Below are 20,922 nucleotides of genomic sequence, written 5' to 3' on the forward strand. Positions count from 1 at the left end.
CCGCTGATTGGCCGCGGCCGGCCGGAAGTGGCGTTGTGGCCGCGCTCCCTTCGCGTCATGGCGGCGCTGGAGCGCGCCCTGCGGACCGCGGCGGCGGAGCTGTGCCAGGCCGGGGAGGGGGCGGCGGCGGCGGCGCTGGGCGCGGTGCGGGCCGCCCTGGCGGAGGCGGGGGGCCCGGCCGCCCTTGGGGAGCGGGAGCGGGCGCTGTACGGCGCCTTCCTGCGGGGCCTGGCCCGGGCGCCCCCCGCGGCGCGGCCCGAGGGCCTGTGGCAGAGCTGCTTCCTGGAGGGCCCGCCCGGTCTGGCGCTCGGCGCCCTGCTGGAGGCTCTCGCCTCCCCAGGGTCAGTCCGCGGCGGGGGCGAGCGGCGGCAGGCGGCGGGGCGGGGGTCGGCGGGCCGCGGCTTAGCGGGGCCGCAGGGTGCGGGGGGCCTCGCCCGTGCCCACAGCCGCTCGGGGGCTGGGCCTTCCCGCAGGGCTCCAGCCGCTCCTTATTATGCCTGTGGAGCATCCTGGGAGGCTGGGAGCTGCGGGAACTAGAGAGATGCAGAGAGCGCTTCGATTTTAGTTCGGTTTTGATTAAAACTACGTGTGATTGAGCAGCGGTGTTGTAGTGGTGATACAACAATACAAAAACAATGGGATGCACATATTTTATATATTTTTTAATCAGTTAAAAGGGGCAGGGACGTACTCCAGTTACTTTCTTCCAGCCCTAACATTCGTCTGGGGGAGGTCGTTGCGGTGCTGGAGCAGTTCCTGCAGGAAGGACGGATTTCAGCTCTGATGTGGGATGTCTGTCAGCAGCAAGTGCAGGCTGGCTCGCCTGAGCTGCAGGAGGCCCTGCTCAACAAGGTCGTATGTTTGCCTGATCACGTGAGCAATAAACTCCAAGGGAACCCCCCCCCAGTATTCTTCCCACAGAACTACTTTCCGTTCTTGGGTGGTGCGATTATCCAGGTGCTGCAGAAGATCTCAGAGTCTCTGAGAGGTAAGAGTGCAGGAGGGCTGTGCTATAGAGACAGCTCTCATGAAGAAGTGTTGTGTCTATTGACCCCCTTGGCTGGTGCTTGAAATACAGCTAACGGGTATTGCTGAGCCTCACGTTCATCCTCCAGGCTAAAGTTTGTTGTGTTAAAAGTGTAAGGTACCAGGGATGAGCAAGATGGCCCAGGTTTTTTAAATCTCCCTGAAAGGTGCAATCCTACAGGTGGTTAAATAGTTTCATCTGTTGCCAAAGCTTAATTGTGGTCACTTGGTCTCTGCTGGAGGAATTCTATATAAGATTTAAATGGTACTGAATTAACTTTGTTTCATTCTGTATGAATTCATGTTCAACTGAATGAACAGTGGCTTTGTTACCATTGTGCTAAAGTGGGACTGAACTATTTTAGTCTTCTGACTCTCACTGCATATAAGTAATACTGGGTGCCGTTTTGTGCCTGAAGGCAGGTGGTGGAGGGAGGAAGGGGTGATGCTTGAAGAGAAGAAGTTAATCTCTTTTCAGGCTTCAGCACTTGTAGAAGTGCATGCACCTCCTGAAGGCTGTTTGGAGGATGCTGGTATGCACTTGTTAAGCTTGTGTCTGTTTTATCCCAGGTGGCTTGGATTGCTCAATCTCTTTTGTTTCTCATGTCCTGGGGAAGGTATGCGTTCAAGGAAGACAAAGTGAGTGTTTTTTACAAGACTATTTTGTGGCGAGGGAAGGTCTGTTTTACTGTATTAGTACAGAAGAATGACTGTGATGATAATCGACAGAGGGAGTGGGAGATTGACCAGGTAATACTTTGGGGGTTTTGCGAGGTGAGCTGTACAGGCTTTCTAAGGCTACTCAAGTAGGCATCTGATAGATGCTGGTGCTTTTCTGTCAGCTCATGTGAATGCGATCTGTTCTCTCAAAAATTGATATTAATTGATATAAAGGTTATTAGCTTTCTCATCCTGCCATTCAGGGTAACTGTGCTTTTCTAGTGCTTTTCATCCAGTGGTCTGGAAGTGCCTCATAAATACCAGCATAAATCACTGCCCATACGTAATAACCCTCTCATGTGAGTAGCCCTCAGTCTGACTTTCCTTAGGACTTGGAAGCCACTGGATGCAGAAGTAGTTAACAGGGCTGGGGAAGAAGAGGAAAGGTTTTCTAGCTGTGTTTACTGTGATGAGGAATACTTGCAAGTTCCTTAGGCTGCTTAGGTTAGTTCTTACCACAGGAGCAATGTAGAACTGCAAACTGTACATCGTATGTCCTCATCTTGTAAGGACCTTGACATTCGCTTGCAGGCTTTGAGCACCATTGCACCAGTTCTGTCCATCTGGTGTGCTTACCTGTTTTCTTTTCCACTTCAGAGGAAATTCTGAGTGTTTTGGTACCCCATCTAACGGATCTCACCAAGTCAGACTGCATCTGGCAAAGAATATGCTGGCGGTTGGTTGAATGTGTGCCAGACCGCTGGATGGAAGCAGTAGTCCTTGGTTTTGTGCAGACAGCACCTGGGTAAGAACCCTGCTTTCCTCCCTGCTACAGAGCAAAGGCTGGATTTTTTTTCACAAATACTTGCAGAATCGGTTTCTGAAAGATGCTGGTGTGTGTGGGGGGGTGTGTGTGTGTGTTTGTGTAGGTGGTTTCTTACAGTGCCATTTCCTGAGAGACTCTAGGGGTAAAGTAGTTGATTATTCCCTCTCAGGTAGAACCTGCAACCATTTCTTAAACATCTGCACCATGACATGCAGTGAAAAAACAAGTTTAAACATTCTTTGCAGTTAATGACTCACTCTTAAAACTTCAGAGGTGTTTTAGAAATTTTATTGCAAATAGCTGTTCACAAAATTTCCTGTGATTGGTAACAGCGTGACAGTAATTACGTGGATCCCTAACGTTTTGCTGTTGACCTGTCCTGCTAGGGCAGATGTCTTGTCTAGGTTGCTGGGTAACCTGGTTGTGAAAAACAAGAAAGCTCAGTTTGTGGTGACACAGAAGGTGCTGCTCTTGCAGTATGGCCACACGGTAAGGACTCTGTGTTGAACAGTGGTGCAGTAACACCTGTTTTTCCCAAGTGCTGATGTGTTTTTTAGCCAAGCTGCAGGTGTTCTCGAGTAAGATTTAACTCTTCGTTCTGAAATCAGCCCTCTGTCTCCTAATGCGTACCTGAGCTATGCAGCTGTTCACTTACATCCCCTCAGCTGAATGTAATGAAGAGGGAGTGGTAAATGGTTGCTTTGAAATCATGGGATTCATGTGCTCTCTTAGGGTTGATGGCCATTAGCAGAGTTACTGTAGTCTTTTTCTGGAACCATTTGGGGTTTTGTGCATAATTTCAGTATTCTGGGGAGCTGGTGACGTCTAGTTAATTTAGAATCTGAAAGGAGAGACTGAAGAAGCTGTGATCGGCCTCAGGGCTAAGAATTAGATGGAAGAGATGAGACAAGGACTTCCTCTGCCCCCCACCCTGTGCACCTGTGTTTGTCACAAGGTGTTAAAGTGTTCTGTGGTTTGTGATGTTGTGGGAGATGTTCTCTAGACTTTCTGTGTTCCATGTTTGCCTGTGACTCTGCTGATCTGGTTTTGATGGTAAAAATACTGTACTGTATTCCTGTCTTGTTTTTCCGTGTATTTCATAGCAACTGCATGAGTGTGTCTGTGGTTGGGTTTTTAAATTTGCTTATTTTTCTGTCTTTGAATGTTGTCAACCAGTCCCTCAGAATGAGATGTTTAACACAGTAAAAATACATGCTTGCTATTGCTGCACAACTTTATGCCCAGTTAAAGCAAAACTCATGGGTTTTGTTGCAGACTGCAGTGCTGCAGAACCTCCTTGGCTACCTGTCCCTGGATAGCCTTCGGCGTCCCTTACTGATCAAAGTAAGATTAAGTGACATTGTTGGTGGGGTATCTGATAGAAAACATTCTGCTGTGTGAGTGTGCGTATATGTGTGCCTGTGGAGTGCACAATTTCGGTGCTTCTCTAAGACAATTTTGCCACTATTCATGAGAGTGAGGGAAGCCCTGCCATATCACAAGTAAATTGTCATATACAAATTGAAGACTTGGCAGTAGTTTTTCAAATTTAATTGGTAGATTGTCTTCCAAGTAGCAAAACTAATGCGGCTTGGGTTCCAACAGATGTCCCATGTCCTCCATCCTTCTCAGCTTCCTCTGTCATCTCCTATTTGTGCGGCTGGGCAGATGGCGAAGTTGCTTGAAAGCTGCCTGCCAAATGGATGGTGCTTCAGAATCTCATCTGCCTCCTCAGTGGGGTTGCAGATACTTTCAGACTCCAAGTCAGCAGCGTGATGGAACTTCTAGGAAATTGGTATCTCTGGAAATCTCTACCGTTTTTGTCAATTCCTCTCCCCCCCCCCCGCTGGTTACACATTCTAAAATTACCTGGAAGTACTGGCAGCTATATAAGATTGGACTGAAAACACATAAAATCATACTGGTTTTTGACAATATTATTTATTGCTTTCTATATAATATTTATGAGAAATAAGCTCACCACTTTTAAATAAAAAAAATTATGTATTTATTAAAATACATATTTTTAAATTTTAAAATAAAATTAAAATTTAATTTTAAAATAGAATTTAAAAAAATTAATTTTAAAATTAAAAAATATTAAAAATACATATTTTTAATAATATGTATTATTAAAAACAATTTATTAAAGGTAATGCAGAGTTCTCAATTGGTCAAGCACAGTATGTTTTGGGCCCTGAAATACAAAGTTAGCTCCATTTGTAGGGAGTGTGAAGTTCACTGGGAAGTGTGAAGACCAAAAGGCCAGCAGAACATACAATGTGCTGTATGAAAGCACATGTCAGAAATGTGCTTCGAAGAGATTACTTGGGCTTGAAAGATCTTTTCTACACCTACTTGAGTTCTCTGATTCAGGTGCTGCAAGAACTTTTGGAGACCTGGGGCAGCAGCAGTGCTGTGAAACACTCTCCACCTGAGCAGCAGCAGTACATTAGCAAGGCCATCCTTATCTGCCTCTCCCACCTGAAGGAGCCTGAAATTGAGAGCTGCAGACAAGGTGAGGCGGCGGGAGAAGTACAGGTTAGATTGGTTTAACAGAAGGTCTGACTGTGAGTAAAAAACATCTTGTTTTGATCTATGGATAAACAAAATTGTCTCATATTCATCTTGGTAAACAGGGTAGCCTCTCTTCTGTAGCACTGATGTGATATAGTTCCAAATGCATAGCTTTAAATCATGGAATTGGAGAAGTGTATCTTTGACCTAAGGTTCTTACCTGAACGATGGTTTAGGAACCCTTAAGTTTTGTCACAGGAAAGCAAGGATTGACTCTGGGGCTGGTTAGAGGAGTGGCATGATGTGCGATTTATAGGCTCACTGTTGGAGCATGAGTAAGGTTCCGAAGGGGACAGGGGAAAGTATGTCAGGATAAAAAGCTGTTTGGTTGGCCTCGGACTATCCATGTGCGTTTCTCAGTGTCATTCTGCTTCTCAGTGTGAGATAAACAGGGATAATGAGTTACTGGCCAGGGCCTCCTCTATTCTGTGTTCGTACTGTGCGTAGCACATTGGGGTCCTGGTCTAAAATAAAAAATAAATCTGCCCAATGTCTAGAGTTACTTTTCTGTAGGTGTGGCCTTTATGGGAGGAGAAGGTTGGCTTATAAGACCTGTTCATCTGTTTCGTTCTAGAATTAATTCTTCTTTAGACGAATGAGTGACCTGTTATTTGCTAACAGTACTGTAGTTTCAGAATCCGTTTTTTATCTGAAAGCTGTTGAAAAGATAAGCTTTTCTGAGCTGAAGGAGGTCAGTGTAACAGCTGTAGGTCTGCCCTGGTAAAGCTGGCAACCATCATTCTCTGTGGGCTGAGAAATACTGGTGTTAACTGCCTGTTTCAACTTATCTAGGTGATGAGGTAAATTTCTCCCTCTTGTGATTCTTGTACCGGTCAGAGTTTGTGCCTATCTCAAAACATGACTTTTCACTTTGAAGCGTTCTGAAAAAAAGCTAAAGATTGACTTGACTTACCATCCTTTTTTGTTTCAGTGGAAACCAAAATAACCCAAATTTAGAATATATTGTAATGTTTCATTGACTTTGTACCCCATGAAGAGGTATGGGTTTACTATGTTGGTGCTGAAGGGCAACACTGCCATTGCAGAAAGAGAAGTCACAGCTGTGTGGCCCTTCTTATCTTTCTACCCATTGTTGGATGGTGAGCAGCTAAAGAAGCCCTCTCAGGGAACCACCGTAAAGATGGATGTTTGTTCCTGTCGTTGTTTGATGTACTGTTTGGGTCTCATGGTTTTTTGTGGTGTGTGTTTCGGGGGGATTGTTGGTTTTTTTTTTTTCCCCAGGGCTTCTCACAAGCATGATGGAGGGTGTGAAATGCCATTTAGACAGCAATCTACCACAAATACGGCGTCTGGGAATGATTGTGGCAGAGAGCATTAGTTCAAAAATAAACACTGACGGACCTGTCCTGAAGTTTCAGGTGAAGGTTATAATGAAATTTCTGTCTGGTGTGCAGGGCTTAATAAAATAATAAAAGCTTTAAACCAGATGATCTAGAGCATTATAGCAAGTTCTAACACTTATTATTGGGAAATAAGGAGAGGCAGCAACACTTTCAAAAAGAGAGCGTATCTGCCTACAAAAAAAAAAATTGCATAGAAAATGGCCAGGTGGCTGCGAGTGACCTTAAGAGTGTAACCTGATGGCGTAGCTCAGGGCAGACTGGTGGTGGTGGAGGACTGCTAGGGGGTTATCCTATGGCACGAGGGAATCAGAATCTGACTCATGGAAGTTGAGAGGGAACTTCAAACCTAAACCAGTGGGGAACATTCAGTCCCTGCCGTGGTGGGAAGACTTGCTCAGAGTTGAGATTTTGAAGACTGACGTGGGGATATATGCTCTGCTATTTCCAGTAGAGTTTATAAGAATTATGAGATTAAATCACATACTTTTTAAAAAAAACTTGTTGCACTGCCATTTATTAAATCTTTTAGAGATTCTAACAACGTTCAGGCAAGGTCTGATCAGGTACTGCTGTTAAATACAGCGATGAAGGTTACTTACGGCACAGATCACTGTACAGCATAAATACATCGCTGCTGGCAGCACGGTGACTGAAATGAATGGGATTTGTGCGAGTTCATCTGCTCGTGATTCAGCCTTTGCTTGCATGCAGTAGAAGGGTCAAATGTTGAATGCTGGGCGTATTTGCAATCAAATGGAGTGCAGTAACAGTTATTTTGAATGTCTAGTACAAAGAAGATGACGAAGCAAGAGAACTGAAGTCCCTTCTGGTGCAGGCTCCACCGTTCTGTGTTGTCCCCAGCCTTCCAGATGATGAGTAAGATATTCCTACTATTAATTTCCACACCATCTTTTAGCCCTTCTCCGTTTCTGAGTTATACAGTAGAACTGTATACAGTATTCAAGATGTCTTACATATTCCTGAGCCTTATAATGCTTATTCTTGCGGTGCAATGTAGTTATGTTAAATTCATAATTCAGATGGTAGTTGTGTATTAACATTGTTTGTTTGATAGCTGCACGTGATGAAACCATGCTGCAGGGGTCTTGTGGCCCCCTGGGTAGAATCAAATGGGCCTTCTGTTTGCATCTTGGAAATTGGGCATTTGGGTCATATGCCCCCAGCCCATGCAGTGACAAAAATCTAGCATATCTGTCAGTTTAAAGACTGGTTCTTTGGTTCTTAACTTCCATAGCATCTGCCGAGGCGCTTTGTAGCGCTTGGTTTTATCAGCAGATGAATGAAGCACTTCGTGTTATTAGCAAGTGAAGCTGTCCAGCACTCCAGTAAAGTACAGAAGTTTTTGCTCCCCTTTTAGGTGCATAATCAGCATGGACAGCTGTTTGAGACAGCATTTGAGAAACGGAGAGATGAAAGGGCAGTGCCGAAGTCCACAGGAATAAGCACAGAGACAGAAGAAAAATTCTCAATTATTGTATTCATTCTACTAGTCATGGCTAAAGGTGTTTCTTCCCTATTTGTTCAGTTTCATTTGCAGCTTCAAATATGGTGCAGGCCAGTGTGACCCAGTTATCACAGACAAGTCTTCCCTTAGCAGTCCTAGGTACAGGTTAGTGCAGGGGAACGCAGCAAGTTAGCTAGCTTAATTTTTGTTTTCCCTTGCTCTTCTCTTAAGAAATTCTGCATGTCTTCTCCCCTCACCACATTCTCCTTCCCAGGACTTTGTTCCTTGTGTTGACCGAGCTGGGTGGGAGACTGCAGCAGAAATGATTATCTGGCTGTTACTGTCATTGGTTTTAATACTTCTTGTTCCTCACAGCAGGAATGAGCAAGCAGATGCTGCACTGCCATTGGTGTTGGAAGGTAACAAGAAATCACATACAGAAGCCCCTGTGGTGCCAGACGAGGAGTTGGATGCTGAGCTGGACAGGTATGGGGCAAGAAACTGGTAGGAAATGGAAAAAAAATGGCAGGTTCTAAGAGCAGATGTGGGGAGAAGGGAGCTATTGGTAGTTGCGTTTCTTGGCAAATCTTGTGCTTTCTGACCTTGTTCAGCTGAGTAGTATGCAGCAGAGTAGAACTTTGTGTAGGAAATTGCGTGTAAGTACATTAGTCGATAATTTAAGCAAAGCCCACATCATGTACAACCATTGTATTTAGTCCATTTGACGTATATACGTGTTTCCTGGCATTATGGGTATGTTTACCGCTTTTAATAGCAGACTTGTCTTACTCTGTCATTTTACCAACGTATAAAGAAATCTGAAGAATCGGCTTCTAGTCTTTTGGTCACCTGTCTCCTTCCTGCACTTGACCAGGAGATCCAGTTCCAGATCTGGTCACAGAAGTGCTCTTCCACTGACCTTCAGAGTAATTCATAGAACTTCCTAAGGAACACTTCCAGGCTAGGCTTCAACAGTGCTGCGGGGTGAGGCAGCAGTGATGGTGTTAGGACAGTGTGTGCTGGTTCTTTCCATGTTGTGGATAGCTGGGGAAAGAAAGAACATCTATACCCCATAGACTAACTCCTGCCTTTATTTCTTTTGCAGTGATGATGACCTTATGCCTTACGACATGTCAGAGGATAAAGAACTAAAAACTAAGGCTCCTGTGTATATCCGAGACTGTATTGAAGGTAGGAGGTTTGGGGCTGAGTTTTCATCTGTTTCTCACTGGGTTTGGGAGAATCATCTCTGAAGTTTGTTTGGGTTTTTTTATGAGCTAATTTGAAAAAGCTGTAGGATTTCAGTAATCTGGGCTCAAGTATTGAAGTGTAATTTCTGAGTAATTACAATTTAGTTCATACTACTGATAGTGCGCTGGGTCAGTGATGTCTGCCCGTAACACAAGATAAACTATTGGCAGAAGAAAGTTGGGGGCACTTATGCAAGCACAACTATTCCGTTAATAGCTTTCGTTTGTCTTTTGATTACCTTTAGTCCTGACGGGATCTGAAGATGTGGACAGATGGGAAGCTACAGTCAAGGCTCTTGAGGGCTTGGTTCGAAAGAATCCAGTAGCAACAAGAGAGGTAGGTGAAGCAGTATGAGTTACCAGTGGGCTGTAGCTACAGAATTATCCCTTTGCCTTTGTGGAGTCTAAACATTCCAATACAGCAGCAGGCCAGGCTAACGTGTACCTGGATTTAAAGCTTTCAACTTGGGAAGGGAATAGAAAAATAGCTTTGGAGGTGAGGCTACAGAGCACAGAGGAACAAAGAAGCAGGCAAAGGTGCTGGCATAGTATGGCATTTAGCAGCTCCGGTGCTGAAAATGAAATGTGTTGCAAGTAGAGCTTGCCGGTAACGTCAGGAAGCTCCATGCTTGGTGCTGGGAAGAAAAAACATTAGAAATGCAGTTTGCAGAGCAGCCATGAATTCCACAGACCAATTGATTTTTAGTTTTGGATTTAATTGATTTTTAATTGAAATGGAATTTAATTGTTATTCCCCAACAAAAATGGGAGATAAAATCAAATGGACTTTCCCTGTTTGCTTGTACAAGCATGATGTCTTCCAGAGGGAGCAGTTGGATTGTACTGGTCAAGATGAAAAGCTCAGGTGAGAGGAACTTGGGACAAGGTCACTGGTGTGATGAGTGCTCACCACCACTTGTTAGTGAACACTTGAACGTGGCAGCTGCCAGCCAAGGGAAGGGGTGTAGACAGTGCGCAATCTGCTGCTGCTCATCAGGCCTGTTACTGAGCAGGATGGGCTTCGGGTGTGGTGCTGTACCCTTTAACCCATCGCTTATGGTGACAGGTCCTGCTATATCATCATGCCACCACTTGTCCAAAAAGCTGAAGCAAATGGTGGACAGAGAAATTGGCATAGTGTTTGGAGAAATCTGTCTTGATGGCATTTACTGTGTTTTCTCTCCCTCCTAAGTAACGGACATGTTGCCTATACTCTATACCATTATTGTCTTTGCTTAAACATTAGAAATGGTGTGTAAATCCTGTGAGAAGAAAAAACGCAAACACCTGCAGGGATTTGATTTGGTTTTTTTTGTATTTTGAGCAGGTTAGTGTCGAGCTGGCAAAAATATTATTACATTTGGAGGAGAAGACCTGCATCGAAGGCTTTCTGGAGCTCCGTCAGAGAGCTCAAGTAGCTGTTTTAACCACAGATCCAATACCTGTGAGTCCCTCTTGGTGCTTTCCTTTTTCCACTTGAGGCACAGGCAAAAATGTAAGCAGCTGAGTCTCTTGCTAGAAGCAGCTATCAGAGTGTGGTAGAATAGCTAGTTCATGTCTGGCAGCATTTATGCAGAGATGGGCTATGCACTGAAGAATCTGCAATAGATGACTGAAACAACAGGAAAGAGAAAACTCTCTCAGAGCTGCAACGGACTGGAGGAGCTCTTTGGAGGCTGTTAGTATGAGTATCCCTGACCAGGCAAATGAAATAAGATCTTGATGCACTGCAGGAGTGATTGTTTCGCAAAAATGGGAAGCTGAGGCACAAAGGGCTTCTCTAAAAGATGATTTGACTGGTGGTTGTAAGCATGGAATCAGCAAATGGTTTGGGTTGGAAGGGACATTTAAAGATCATCTACTTCCAACCCCCCCTGCTGTGGGCAGGGACATCTTGCACTAGATGAGTTTGCTCAGAGCCCCATCCGACCTGACCTTGAAGGCTTCTGGGGCAGCTTCTCTGGGCGACCTGTTCCAGTGTCTCACCACCCTCACAGTAAAGAATTTCTTCCTTATGTCCAATCTAAACCTACCCTCTGTCAGTTTAAAACCTTTTCCCCTTGTCCTCTCAGGACAGGCCTTGGTAGAAAGTGTCTCTCTATCCTCGTTATAACCCCTCTTCAAGTATTGCAAGGCCACAGTAAGTCTCCTTCGAAGTGCCAAAGCTGCCGTGGCAGTTGTTTCTGTGTCCCTGCATGGGAGGGGGAGAAGAATGGCAGTCCCATTTGTCATTTACTTGCTTTGAGAGAATCTGGAAGTGGAAGTGTCTGAATTTCCCGTTTGCACAGCATGTCTCTGCCCTTCTCTTGGAGGCTTGTTAACTAACAGGAAGCAGGACTTCTGAAACGGAGTGCTTTTAGGGTCGGTGGGAAGGCTTTTTCCAGCCTGGGATGGTGTTCATTGTGCCTTGATTTTTCTGTACAGGTAGCAAAGTACTTGACCTCTCAGTTCTACGCTCTGAACTACAGTCTTCGTCAGCGCATGGACATTCTCGATGTAAGTGCTCTTCTCTTCACTTCCTGCTTCCCTTGCGTCTTTGTTGCACCACTGCTGTTTCCCTGAGATGTAATGTGGCTACGTTTTACTCCTCGTAGGCAGAGGCGTGGGAATCTCTTACCTTAGCGTTGGCTGAGGGTCAGTTAACCTGCTGTTCTTCATTCTAAACCTGTTGTTCCTTTCTGCCTGGCTGTTCCTAGCAGTTTGGCTGCAGGTAACTCTGTTCCCTAGTACAAGGATTTCCCAGCCCTTTTTTACAGAACCTTCCTCTTTATCATCTAGGTATTGGTTCTGGCAGCTCAGGAGCTGTCCTATCCCAAATCCCGTGGGAAGACCACACGCCCTGGTGCCCAAAAACCTTGTATCCAGCCACTTCCTGGAAGTGACAGCTCTAAGGGCTGGAGAAGAATTGTTGATGAGAGGATCAAAAGCAAGACTCGGAGATTTGCTACGGTGAGGCCAGGGCAGAAGCAAACTAATGTCAAATCCAGTAAAAATGGTAACGCTAGGAGTTGCTGTAGTTGTATCTGGAAAGAGCAGAATACCTGTGAAATTGGGTCCAAGCCAAAGGAAAGACTTTGTAACTGCAAATATATGTTTATCTTAGTATCTGGCTGAACCTTTTGGTGCAGAGTACCAGCTCCTGTAGTGCTCTCCTGGCAGGGAGAGGAAAATAGATCTTGAACTCCTTGCCTTGAGGGATAGTTGTTGCTGTTCCGAGCTTGTTTGGCCACTGCAGGGAGCTGTGACTGCACCTCACTGGTCCCAGAGCCTCCATCAGACTAGCTGCCTCTGGGCTGGACTGTCTCAGCCTTCCTGTTTTTCAGGGAGATAAATTGATGCCAGTTTCCTAGTTCCCAGAACTCCCTAGTGGTTCATCCCAGAGAACTTGCTTTCCAAAACTCCTCTATCCCTTGCATGTTCTTGTTTCTTATGTCTAACTCAGCAGTACTGAGCTATACTTAGATGTGTGAGAGGACCTCGAGTGGCAAGCGAGCCGTCCAGTCTGGAAACTAGTAGCCATAGGCATACAAGCAAGCAGTGGCTGATAGTGGGGTGGTTGCGAGGAACCCATAGTCTTGACAGCGTCCAGTGAAGTGGAAGAGTTGGGTGCTGCATCTTGTGCCTAGACTTCTTTTTTTTTCTTTTGGACAGGGTCAGTCTCAAGTGGAACTGGCTTCTGGCCCAAATGAGTTCAGTTCTGTGGCTGGGCACTTCTTTTTCCCGTTGATTCAGCACTTTGACAGGTGAGTGTGAACACCTTGGGACGTGGGCATGGCAGCTGCCAGAATGAACCTTTCTGCTTGTTCTGCTTGCCTCGGAGCAGCAGGCTAAAGCCCAGAGGCTGCGTGGGAGTCCAGTGACACCACACGGATGCTTGGCTCGTGCATAAAGCTTAGAGAGGAGGTGTTTGTGGTCTCTTGGACTTAGCTGATGAAGTCTTGTTGGGCAGGAGTATGCAAGACCCTGCAGAAGTGAAGACAGATATGTGTGTGTGTATATGTGAATATGAAACGTACATACGCCATAAAGAATGACCTGTGACAGGTGCACAGGTGGGTGATTTTGGCAGTACCAAACCAGTTGTCTTGGCAGACCCCCGGCCTGGGAAGGCTCACACAAAACCGCCGAACTCAGAGTGCTGTCTTTAACCAGTTAGCCCTGCCTCAGGTTTGGGCCTGTCACCTGGACTGGTCCTTGTGACCACATAGGACACAGGACACAGTTTATTGTCAGTCACTTAAGTCTTTGATTACCTAGGGAAGGCTGAGTAATTGATTCATGAGAATCAAGATTCCTTTAATACCCGCCTTAATGGACTGTTCCTAGTATGGCGGCGGTGGTGGTTTTTGCATGCAGTTCTTTCCAGGTAAAGCCTGTTGGTAGAATACATGATAAGTGCTGTAAGAGTAGAGGATCTTACTGGTTTGGGAGCAAAGAGCAAACAGCTGTGGCCTGCATTAAACTGGGAATGACTGTGTAATGACTGTTGTCATAGGGATTCAGGCTTGTGGGGGACAGTTTGCCCTGCATAACCCGCCAGCGTTCCAAAGGCGCTGCTCAGCCTTCTCACTGCTACGGGGCTGTGTATCTTGCACTTGCAGGCCTTTGACAACATTTGATCTCCTGGGGGAGGATCACTTTGTCCTTGGAAGACTGGTCCACACTTTAGCCACCCTGATGTACTTGGCTGTCAACACTGTGGTAAGAAAGGCTGCACAAGTCTGCAGAGATAGCAGGAGAGGCTTCCAGCCCGGCGACCCGGGCGTGCCTTCTGAAATAGCCCTGGGCTCTGGGGCCCGCCACTCAGACTGGCAGCAAGTTTGAGTTGCATGTGGGGAGAAGTTGGGAAAAGGGCTTGGAAAAAAATAGTCAGAAAAAGAGACAAGGGATTCAGGACACCCCTGCAGTATCTTTTGCTTCTGGTAGAAAAACTACCAACTTCTGTGGGAGGCTGGGTGCATCGTTTTGCTTTACTGCTTAAATTTCCTCATCTGTAAAATAAAGTTAATTGTAACCATGATTTTCACAACAGAGTTATCTCAAGGTCCAGTTCTGTAGGGTGATGTGAATGTGAAGGTGGTCAGTGTTCCTGTCATAATCCTGTTTTGCAGGCAGTTACTGCAATGGGAAAGGCACTGCTGGAGTTTGTTTGGGCTCTGCGTTTCCACACCGACCCGTGAGTTGTAGTTGCATGTTTTCATTTTTAAAAATCCGCTGCGAGCCAGTCTCCAGACGTGGTTTGTCTTTGTCCAAGACTAGCACCTGACTGAGAATGACACTGATGTAATGTGTAAACTCTATGCTCTCCTCCAGCCTTGTGTTCTTATGACTGAGTGTTGCAAGAATACGTAATGAAGGCATTACTTTAATGTCAGGCCAACATACAAACTTGTCTACTCTCTTCTAGCGTGGAGGTACAGTCATCACCTATAGAAAGCGTGACAAATTTTTTGATCAACTCTCCATCTGTGTTTACTCGGGGAGCTCAGAAACCTTTCGATTCAATTCTGGCATTCCAGCCTGGAAAGACATTAAGACCTGTAAACACCCGATTTCTGTTTTGATCTCAGACTTGTCCAGGACACTGATTTATGCTAGACTCCCTGCACCACAGCATAGCGGGGGCTCTGTATGGGGGGCCTCTGCCAGCTGGTGCATGATTAAACTTAGTAGTAATATGGTAAAAGTCATCATAATGACAAACATTTGAAACTGGAGAACCCCTGAGGTGAGGAAATTGAGGTGGAGCACAAAGCTCTAACCAGTTCAGTTTTTCTCCAACAGGTACGTGCGCCAGGGTCTTCTGTCCTGTATCTCCTCCACGCTCCTCAGTGTCCCTACAGAGTGTCTGCTGGAAGACGTGACAGAGGAGCTTTTGGAGACTCAGTCCTGGCTGGGAGGTAAGATGTGGGGGAGCATCTGCCAGCGTCTTTCTGGTTAGTGGCGCAGGCTTTTTGTGGCGTCTCTTCTGACTGTGATGGTAGCAGTAGTGTCCTGGTGTTGCGCAGCAGACATGGACAGAAGCATATTTCCTGCTTGCTTGTTTTAGGGCAAATACCAGAGCACTCTGTGCTGTACAGGTGTAGTGCTGAGGTACCTCAGGCCTACGCTGAGTGCTGCATGTATGGCATTTCAGAGTGGGGCTATCCTCACCTTACAGGCCGACCAAAAAAACCCCAAAGTGCATTGATTGTGCCCCCTTTCTTGGTCTAAGTGTCCAGCCGCCCACCTCATGAAGCTGCAGGAAGTGTTGTCATGTTGCATATTACAACCTGGCAGTGACCGTGACCAGCAGTAACATACAAGGCTTGTATGGTCCATTTACACCCTGTGTGTGGAAGATGGGTTTCGTTAGTGCTAAAAATAGAAGGAAGAAAAGCATGGCCCCATCCCCCGACTTCCTATTGCTGATGGAAGGAACAACCTGTGAAAGACAGCAAGTAGCTTTGCATGCTGCACCCAGCGTGGCTCGCATCAGCGTGGCTTGCATCAGCACGCACCGCTTTTGGGTTCTGGTGGGCTGGAACTGTGCAAATTGGTATTGCAGTGTGCTGGAAGTACAAGGGGAAAGTGTGCTTTGTGGCTCTGAAGCATCCACTGTATTCTGAGTGGACCTCGTGTGACTCCCTGGGTTGGTTTCCTTCACCGTTCTCACTCTTGGTGAGTTGGCTTCCCGCAGGGAGCAGGCAGGAAGCGCCACTGACACGGGCGGCCTCGGATCCTGCTGGGTTGTGGGGCTATGTGCTCTTTAAAAGGAAGAGAGCCGCCTTGTGGGGCTGGAAACTTTACTTTTCCCATGACATGGGGTGCTCCGAGGAATCTGCTTGTCTCTGCAGTTAACGCTGCTATTGCCAAGTAAAGCCTTTCAAGGAATGTTGTAAATGTATTTTCAGTGTGAGTGTCTGCGTAATCGGTTTTTACTGAGTTATTTTGGAAGGAAGATCATCACAGAGCTAGTACCATCTTTTTGTGCTTGTAGGTTGTGTAATAGCCATCTCTTTACATATAGTGATTTTTTTATGATAATTGCACGGTAGATCCTGGTGGGAATGAGAGCAGGATGAGATGCCAGTTGTGTGTCTAGTAAAGAAGGGGAACTTGTTGTAGGAGCCATTGAGAAACATTAAGGAATGCAGCTCTGTTCCATGCCTGATCAAATACAATTTAAGTGCTACTTAAAAGGGCTTCTAGAGCCACTTCCTGAAACACAGCAGCTTCTTGGGCTATGCCTTTGCTATTTCTTGTAAGATTGTTGGTAAAACAGCAGTCGCAGTGAGGCACGGGGCTCCCCCCTGCTGCTCCAGCAGGTGAAGTCGGTCACTAGAGACCCGCTTTTGTGACTGAATCATGGCTTTGAGCTAGCGGGCTTGCTGTTGTTTCATGGCTCTTCCAGGCAAGATTAGCAAGAGGGGTCATATATTAGATTTACTGCTGTAGTTGGGAAAAATGACAAGCTGCAGAGCATGCAAGCCACCTCTTACCGTGCCTAATGGCCAGGAGAAATCACCCCTTTAAAGCAGCTATGTTTCTCTTCCTCACTGTGCTTTAGCTGTAGCAACAGTGGGCTAGAAAATGTTATCCATGAAGCATTTAGTAGAAATCTACAAATCTGCTGCAGTGTGTTATTACTTCATATAACTTCTGTTATTACAGAGCCTCGGCAGGCTGCTCTAGTTCATCGTGTGAATATGACTGACTGTTGGGCCCTTCACCCTTTGGGCCCTATCTAGAACTGTTCCCCATTAGAAAGCGTTTGCAGCGTGCTGTAAAATGCCTTCAGTCGCTGTCACGGTACTGTGACATGCTTTGGGATGTTTCAGCTGGGGAGAGGGGCAGGGATCCACCTTGTACTTGTCTGTCGTTGCCTTTAATGCCGTGCTGGACCTACTACTGAGGAGCCTCATCTTTCCTGGGGAGGGAGGGAATACCTAAACATTTCTAGGAAACGGTTCCTTTGATTCCTCAGCAGCTGCCTTTGAGGGAATTCCCCACCCCTCGCAAGTGCCGCAAACCTATGTCATAGGTGGGTCTCTTTTGTGTAAAGACCTGAATGATGCTCTGGTGCCCTGTGCCTCCCTTTCAGTGGCAGCAGTTCAAGGTCCGTGCTCACAGCAATTGGAAATGGTGCCAACATCAATCTCTGAGCTTCTGAGCTGTCTTGTAACCTCCCCCTTTTTGCCTTATGTAGAGGGAATATGGAAACACCATCGTGAAGCGCTCCCTGAGGTTATAAATAGCCCTACTCCATCTGAGTGAGTCATGTGTTTGGGCTGACAGTACTGGGCTCTGAGCACACCGCTTGTGCGTACAGGATATCCTTACACAGATTCGCTGCTCTTCCAGGCTCCCCCTGCTCAGACATCCTGCGTGCATCCTGGTTTTTACTTTGCAGGCTCATTAAAGGCCCCTGAAACAACAGCTGCTGGAAGCAGCTTCATGCCTTCCCTTACATGCTGCGTAAGGTGTGAAAGAGCTGCTAGTTTATCAAAAGACAAACCTCTCGGAATGGAGAATGTGTTGAAACACAGGGCTTGCCTCTCTTTCCCCCCTTTGAAGGGCAGTGTGAGCACAGGTTTCAGGAGGGAGCACTGAGCATTTGTTCAGGTGGCAGGAACTGGCAGAATGGAGACTTTAGGCTTTTGAGTAAGTGCAGTGTCTGACTGCAGACTGCGTTCATACTAGTACGTCAGCTGTAGAAAGGCTAGTTCAAGGGCACAAGTACACATTCTGCGTTCCGTGGGATAACCTCCCTGCCAAGGTCAGATGGTTTCCGTAGTGTTCCAGCCCAGCTGACTATTTGTTTCTGCTGCAAGAATGAACTGAGCGTCACCACACCTGACCACACCTTAGCTAAACTCATGCTGCTTCAGATGGTCAAGTTTGTGCATCTCTGCCATCTGGCCTAACGTAATTCCTGCAGGCGCCGATGCCCAGCCCGGACTTAGTTGCATATGCTGTTGTGTTTATGCTGTTCTGTGACGGGCAGTGGAACGGCAGAGGCGTGTTGGGTGAAGGGCACGTTTTGCTATTTTCCAACTAACAGTGGCTGCTTCTTCTACAGATGTGGTGGAGAAAGATCCAGATGGGGATTGCAGGAGGCTGGCCTTGCAGAACTTGCTACTAATGGAGGATCTGAAAAAGAAACTCTGAACTGTCTCTTCCTAGCTGAAGGTAAAAGAAATGACCTTCACCTCCTACTTGCCAGCTGGATGAGTGTAGGCACTGCTGGGGCCCCTTCAGCAGTCACCTGGCTGGAGAAGAGGAAGAAGGGGGAAGGGTGCAGAGCCGTAAGCCAGCGAACCTGACTTGACATCTGGACTTTGTAGTGGAGGCCAATTTAGTGAGCTACTGCTATCCGGTACGGAGTGTACAGATGCAGGAAGGTAGGCAAGCGCTGCCATCCTCCCCCCGCCTCCCCAGCCCCCACCCCCAGCTATTTATAACCTTGGCAGGTTTGAACACTCTGCTAAAAATACAGGGAAGATCTCATAGCAGACTTCTTGTCAGAAAAACAGGAGGGCTGGAGAGGGCTGCTTACCTCCCAGGGTGAAGGCTGTGACGTGCCCGTAGGGATCCCATGTCTTCCAGCAGCTGGCATGTGGTGGAACCCGGCCTGCTGTTCAAAGGGGTGGCACGGCGCCGGGAGTGACTGATGAGATGCAAGAACTGAATAGTTACACCGAACTCCTGAAAACGTGCCAAACCTTAAAGGCTTGAGCTAGAGCTGTGCTGTGGTTAGGAAGGCACAAAGCAGAAATCCTTTTTGTATAATCTTAGTACAGAAATAAGTTTCTATTAAAGGACAAGTAACATCCAGGGTTTGACCTTAAAATCCACCCCCCGCCTTCTTCCCTGAAAATGTACAATTTAAAAACTTCATATTCACCCTAAGTTTTGGAGCAAGTCACGAAACAGGAAAATCATTCAAAGCAGAAGGGCTGTTTGGTATGAAATGTGTGAGGAGTGACTCTAAATACAGCTTCCTGGGACAGCGTAACAGGCTTAAAAGTGAGTGAAACCTTAGTTACCTATGTTGGGCTTCACTTCTCGTGGTGACTTATGTTACTTATGCCAGGGAAGAAATGTACATCCTCAAATCTGACTAGGATAGAGTGGCTTAATGTAACTGTGGTTTTTGGAAAAGAAGCCTCACTTGCTCAGGGTGACCCAGCTTGGACCCCGTGACCTCCAGAGGTCCCTTCCAGCCGTTGTGGGAGTCAAAGGTTTAGTCCAGATTCTTGTAAAAGGTAGCTCTAGCTTGTGACCCTGTGTCTTGTATTTAAATACAAAAGCTCTGGGTTGGAGGAAGCCTCCCTTCATTCTGCAACAGGGGAGTAGTTTTGACTTTTAGCCAAGCTCCTACTCAAAGGGGACAGAGATTGTTTTCAGACGTTCTGACTTCTAGGGAATGACAAATCGGTTAGCACCTCAGCAGATCAAAGTTGTACTTGAAAATTTTGTCGATTCAGGAGTTGTCACCTCAGTTACTCAGCTCTTTTCTGTACTGGGAAAAAGGCCTGAAGTTATGATATGGAGTCCTTGTTAGTTTTTTCCCTCTCAAATTTATTAAAATACTGAAACCAGTTTGTGAATCTTTATGTAGTGTTCGAAGTAATTAACTTCAATACTGTTGCTTGTACAGTCAAGCAGAAAAAATAAATTCTTGGTAATAACCAAAAAGCCTTGTTGCAGCATTGTGTTCACTAATACATGACCCCTAACAAGAACAGAATAAATGACCTGGTATTAAAATCAACTTTGTGTTTGGTAAAAGCGTAAGTTGTCAAGGATCCTCCACTTCATCAGCCACCTCTTCCACATCCTTGTTCTCCGTGCTGCTGTGGCAAGTTTGCTCTGGAACTAGCGCTCGGCTTACAGGAATGCCTGCTCCTCGGTGAACTGCCTCGATGGTCTGCTGGGTCACGTAGTTGCTCAGGTTTGTGGCTGGAATTCTTTTCTGCATCTCTTCCAGATACCGGTAAGCCTAAAGCAATGCACAGAGATCACTGGGCCGGCGGGGGGAAGCTGCTATATGAAAATGCCGTGGGTGAAAAGCACCCACCCTTGGTGCGCGGCTGAGCTCCGGTCAGGAGCTCCGTGTGAAGGCTGCTGATGCTCAGCCACGAGGTGCAGCCTTTGCTAACGTGATGGCCCCTCGCAGTGACCTGGCTCACTTCTGTCTTTTAACAGTTTCAAAAAGAAGGGGGCCCAAAGGCTGGTTTTATGTTCTCCCGACAGCAGAAGCACTGTCAGAACAACATGTTAAGGTTAATCGGCCCAGCTGGAGAAACCTGCGCTTGGCATCCTTGTGTTTCATAATAGCGGCGGGTTCCAGCTGAGGCTGAGCGCTGGTGTGTGGCACTTCTGCCCTGCAGAAGTGATTCACCATTTCCTCAAATGACCGCAATTTTACAATTTTCTCCTCTTCTTTGGCCCAGTGGCAAAGGAACACAGTGTAGCTGCTGAGACATGCACCCAGACTGACCCATCTGTTCTTGGCTAATAACTGGGAATATTTAAGACTCCACCACTATTTATGCTCTATGTCCTGCGAGCTTTTTCTCCTCAGTCCCATGGAATGAGAAATACATTAATGTGGATATAATTCCTGAGGTCTACCCCACCCTGCTGAGCAGCTGAGCTCCTGTAAAAGAGCCTCCGCCATGGAATGGTTTTCTGTATGAGAGAACCACGCTATACCAAGCTGCACTGGCACATACAAAATGTGGGCTCTGTAGATGGGAAGAATTAACT

The 20,922-nt window shown here is 46.5% G+C and overlaps 2 protein-coding genes across 14 annotated transcripts in view; one reads left to right on the plus strand and one right to left on the minus strand.

The window, feature by feature from the left end:
• The first annotated feature begins 19 nt into the window (after positions 1-19).
• TELO2 (telomere maintenance 2) lies at positions 20-20,921 on the plus strand. 3 transcript variants are annotated; one of them, XM_056336041.1, is made up of 21 exons: positions 21-341; positions 711-988; positions 1,597-1,665; positions 2,344-2,491; positions 2,899-3,001; positions 3,788-3,856; positions 4,889-5,030; positions 6,332-6,468; positions 7,241-7,329; positions 8,294-8,404; positions 9,024-9,109; positions 9,414-9,505; positions 10,496-10,612; positions 11,593-11,664; positions 11,947-12,117; positions 12,820-12,911; positions 13,770-13,869; positions 14,280-14,344; positions 14,953-15,068; positions 18,230-18,339; positions 20,141-20,921. In XM_056336041.1, the coding sequence occupies exons 1-20, from the start codon at positions 58-60 to the stop codon at positions 18,316-18,318; spliced, it is 2,430 nt and encodes an 809-aa protein (XP_056192016.1). In that variant the 5' UTR covers positions 21-57; the 3' UTR covers positions 18,319-18,339; positions 20,141-20,921. The 3 variants fall into 3 exon arrangements, with proteins under 3 accessions (XP_056192017.1, XP_056192016.1, XP_056192015.1); XM_056336040.1 differs by lacking the exon at positions 20,141-20,921 and having other exon boundaries at positions 22-341; positions 18,230-19,297; XM_056336042.1 differs by lacking the exons at positions 13,770-13,869; positions 20,141-20,921 and having other exon boundaries at positions 20-341.
• Positions 19,749-20,922, minus strand: part of IFT140 (intraflagellar transport 140) — an 85,985-nt gene continuing 84,811 nt past the window's right edge. For all 11 annotated transcript variants that reach the window (XM_056336029.1, XM_056336024.1, XM_056336032.1 and 8 more), the window contains one exon: positions 19,749-20,152. In XM_056336029.1, coding sequence (XP_056192004.1) covers positions 19,952-20,152 — 201 coding nt within the window. In that variant the 3' untranslated portion in view covers positions 19,749-19,951. The remainder of the gene's footprint in view (positions 20,153-20,922) is intronic.

Source organism: Falco biarmicus, chromosome 4 (assembly GCF_023638135.1).
Source record: "Falco biarmicus isolate bFalBia1 chromosome 4, bFalBia1.pri, whole genome shotgun sequence".
Classification (NCBI taxonomy): Eukaryota; Metazoa; Chordata; class Aves; order Falconiformes; family Falconidae; genus Falco; species Falco biarmicus.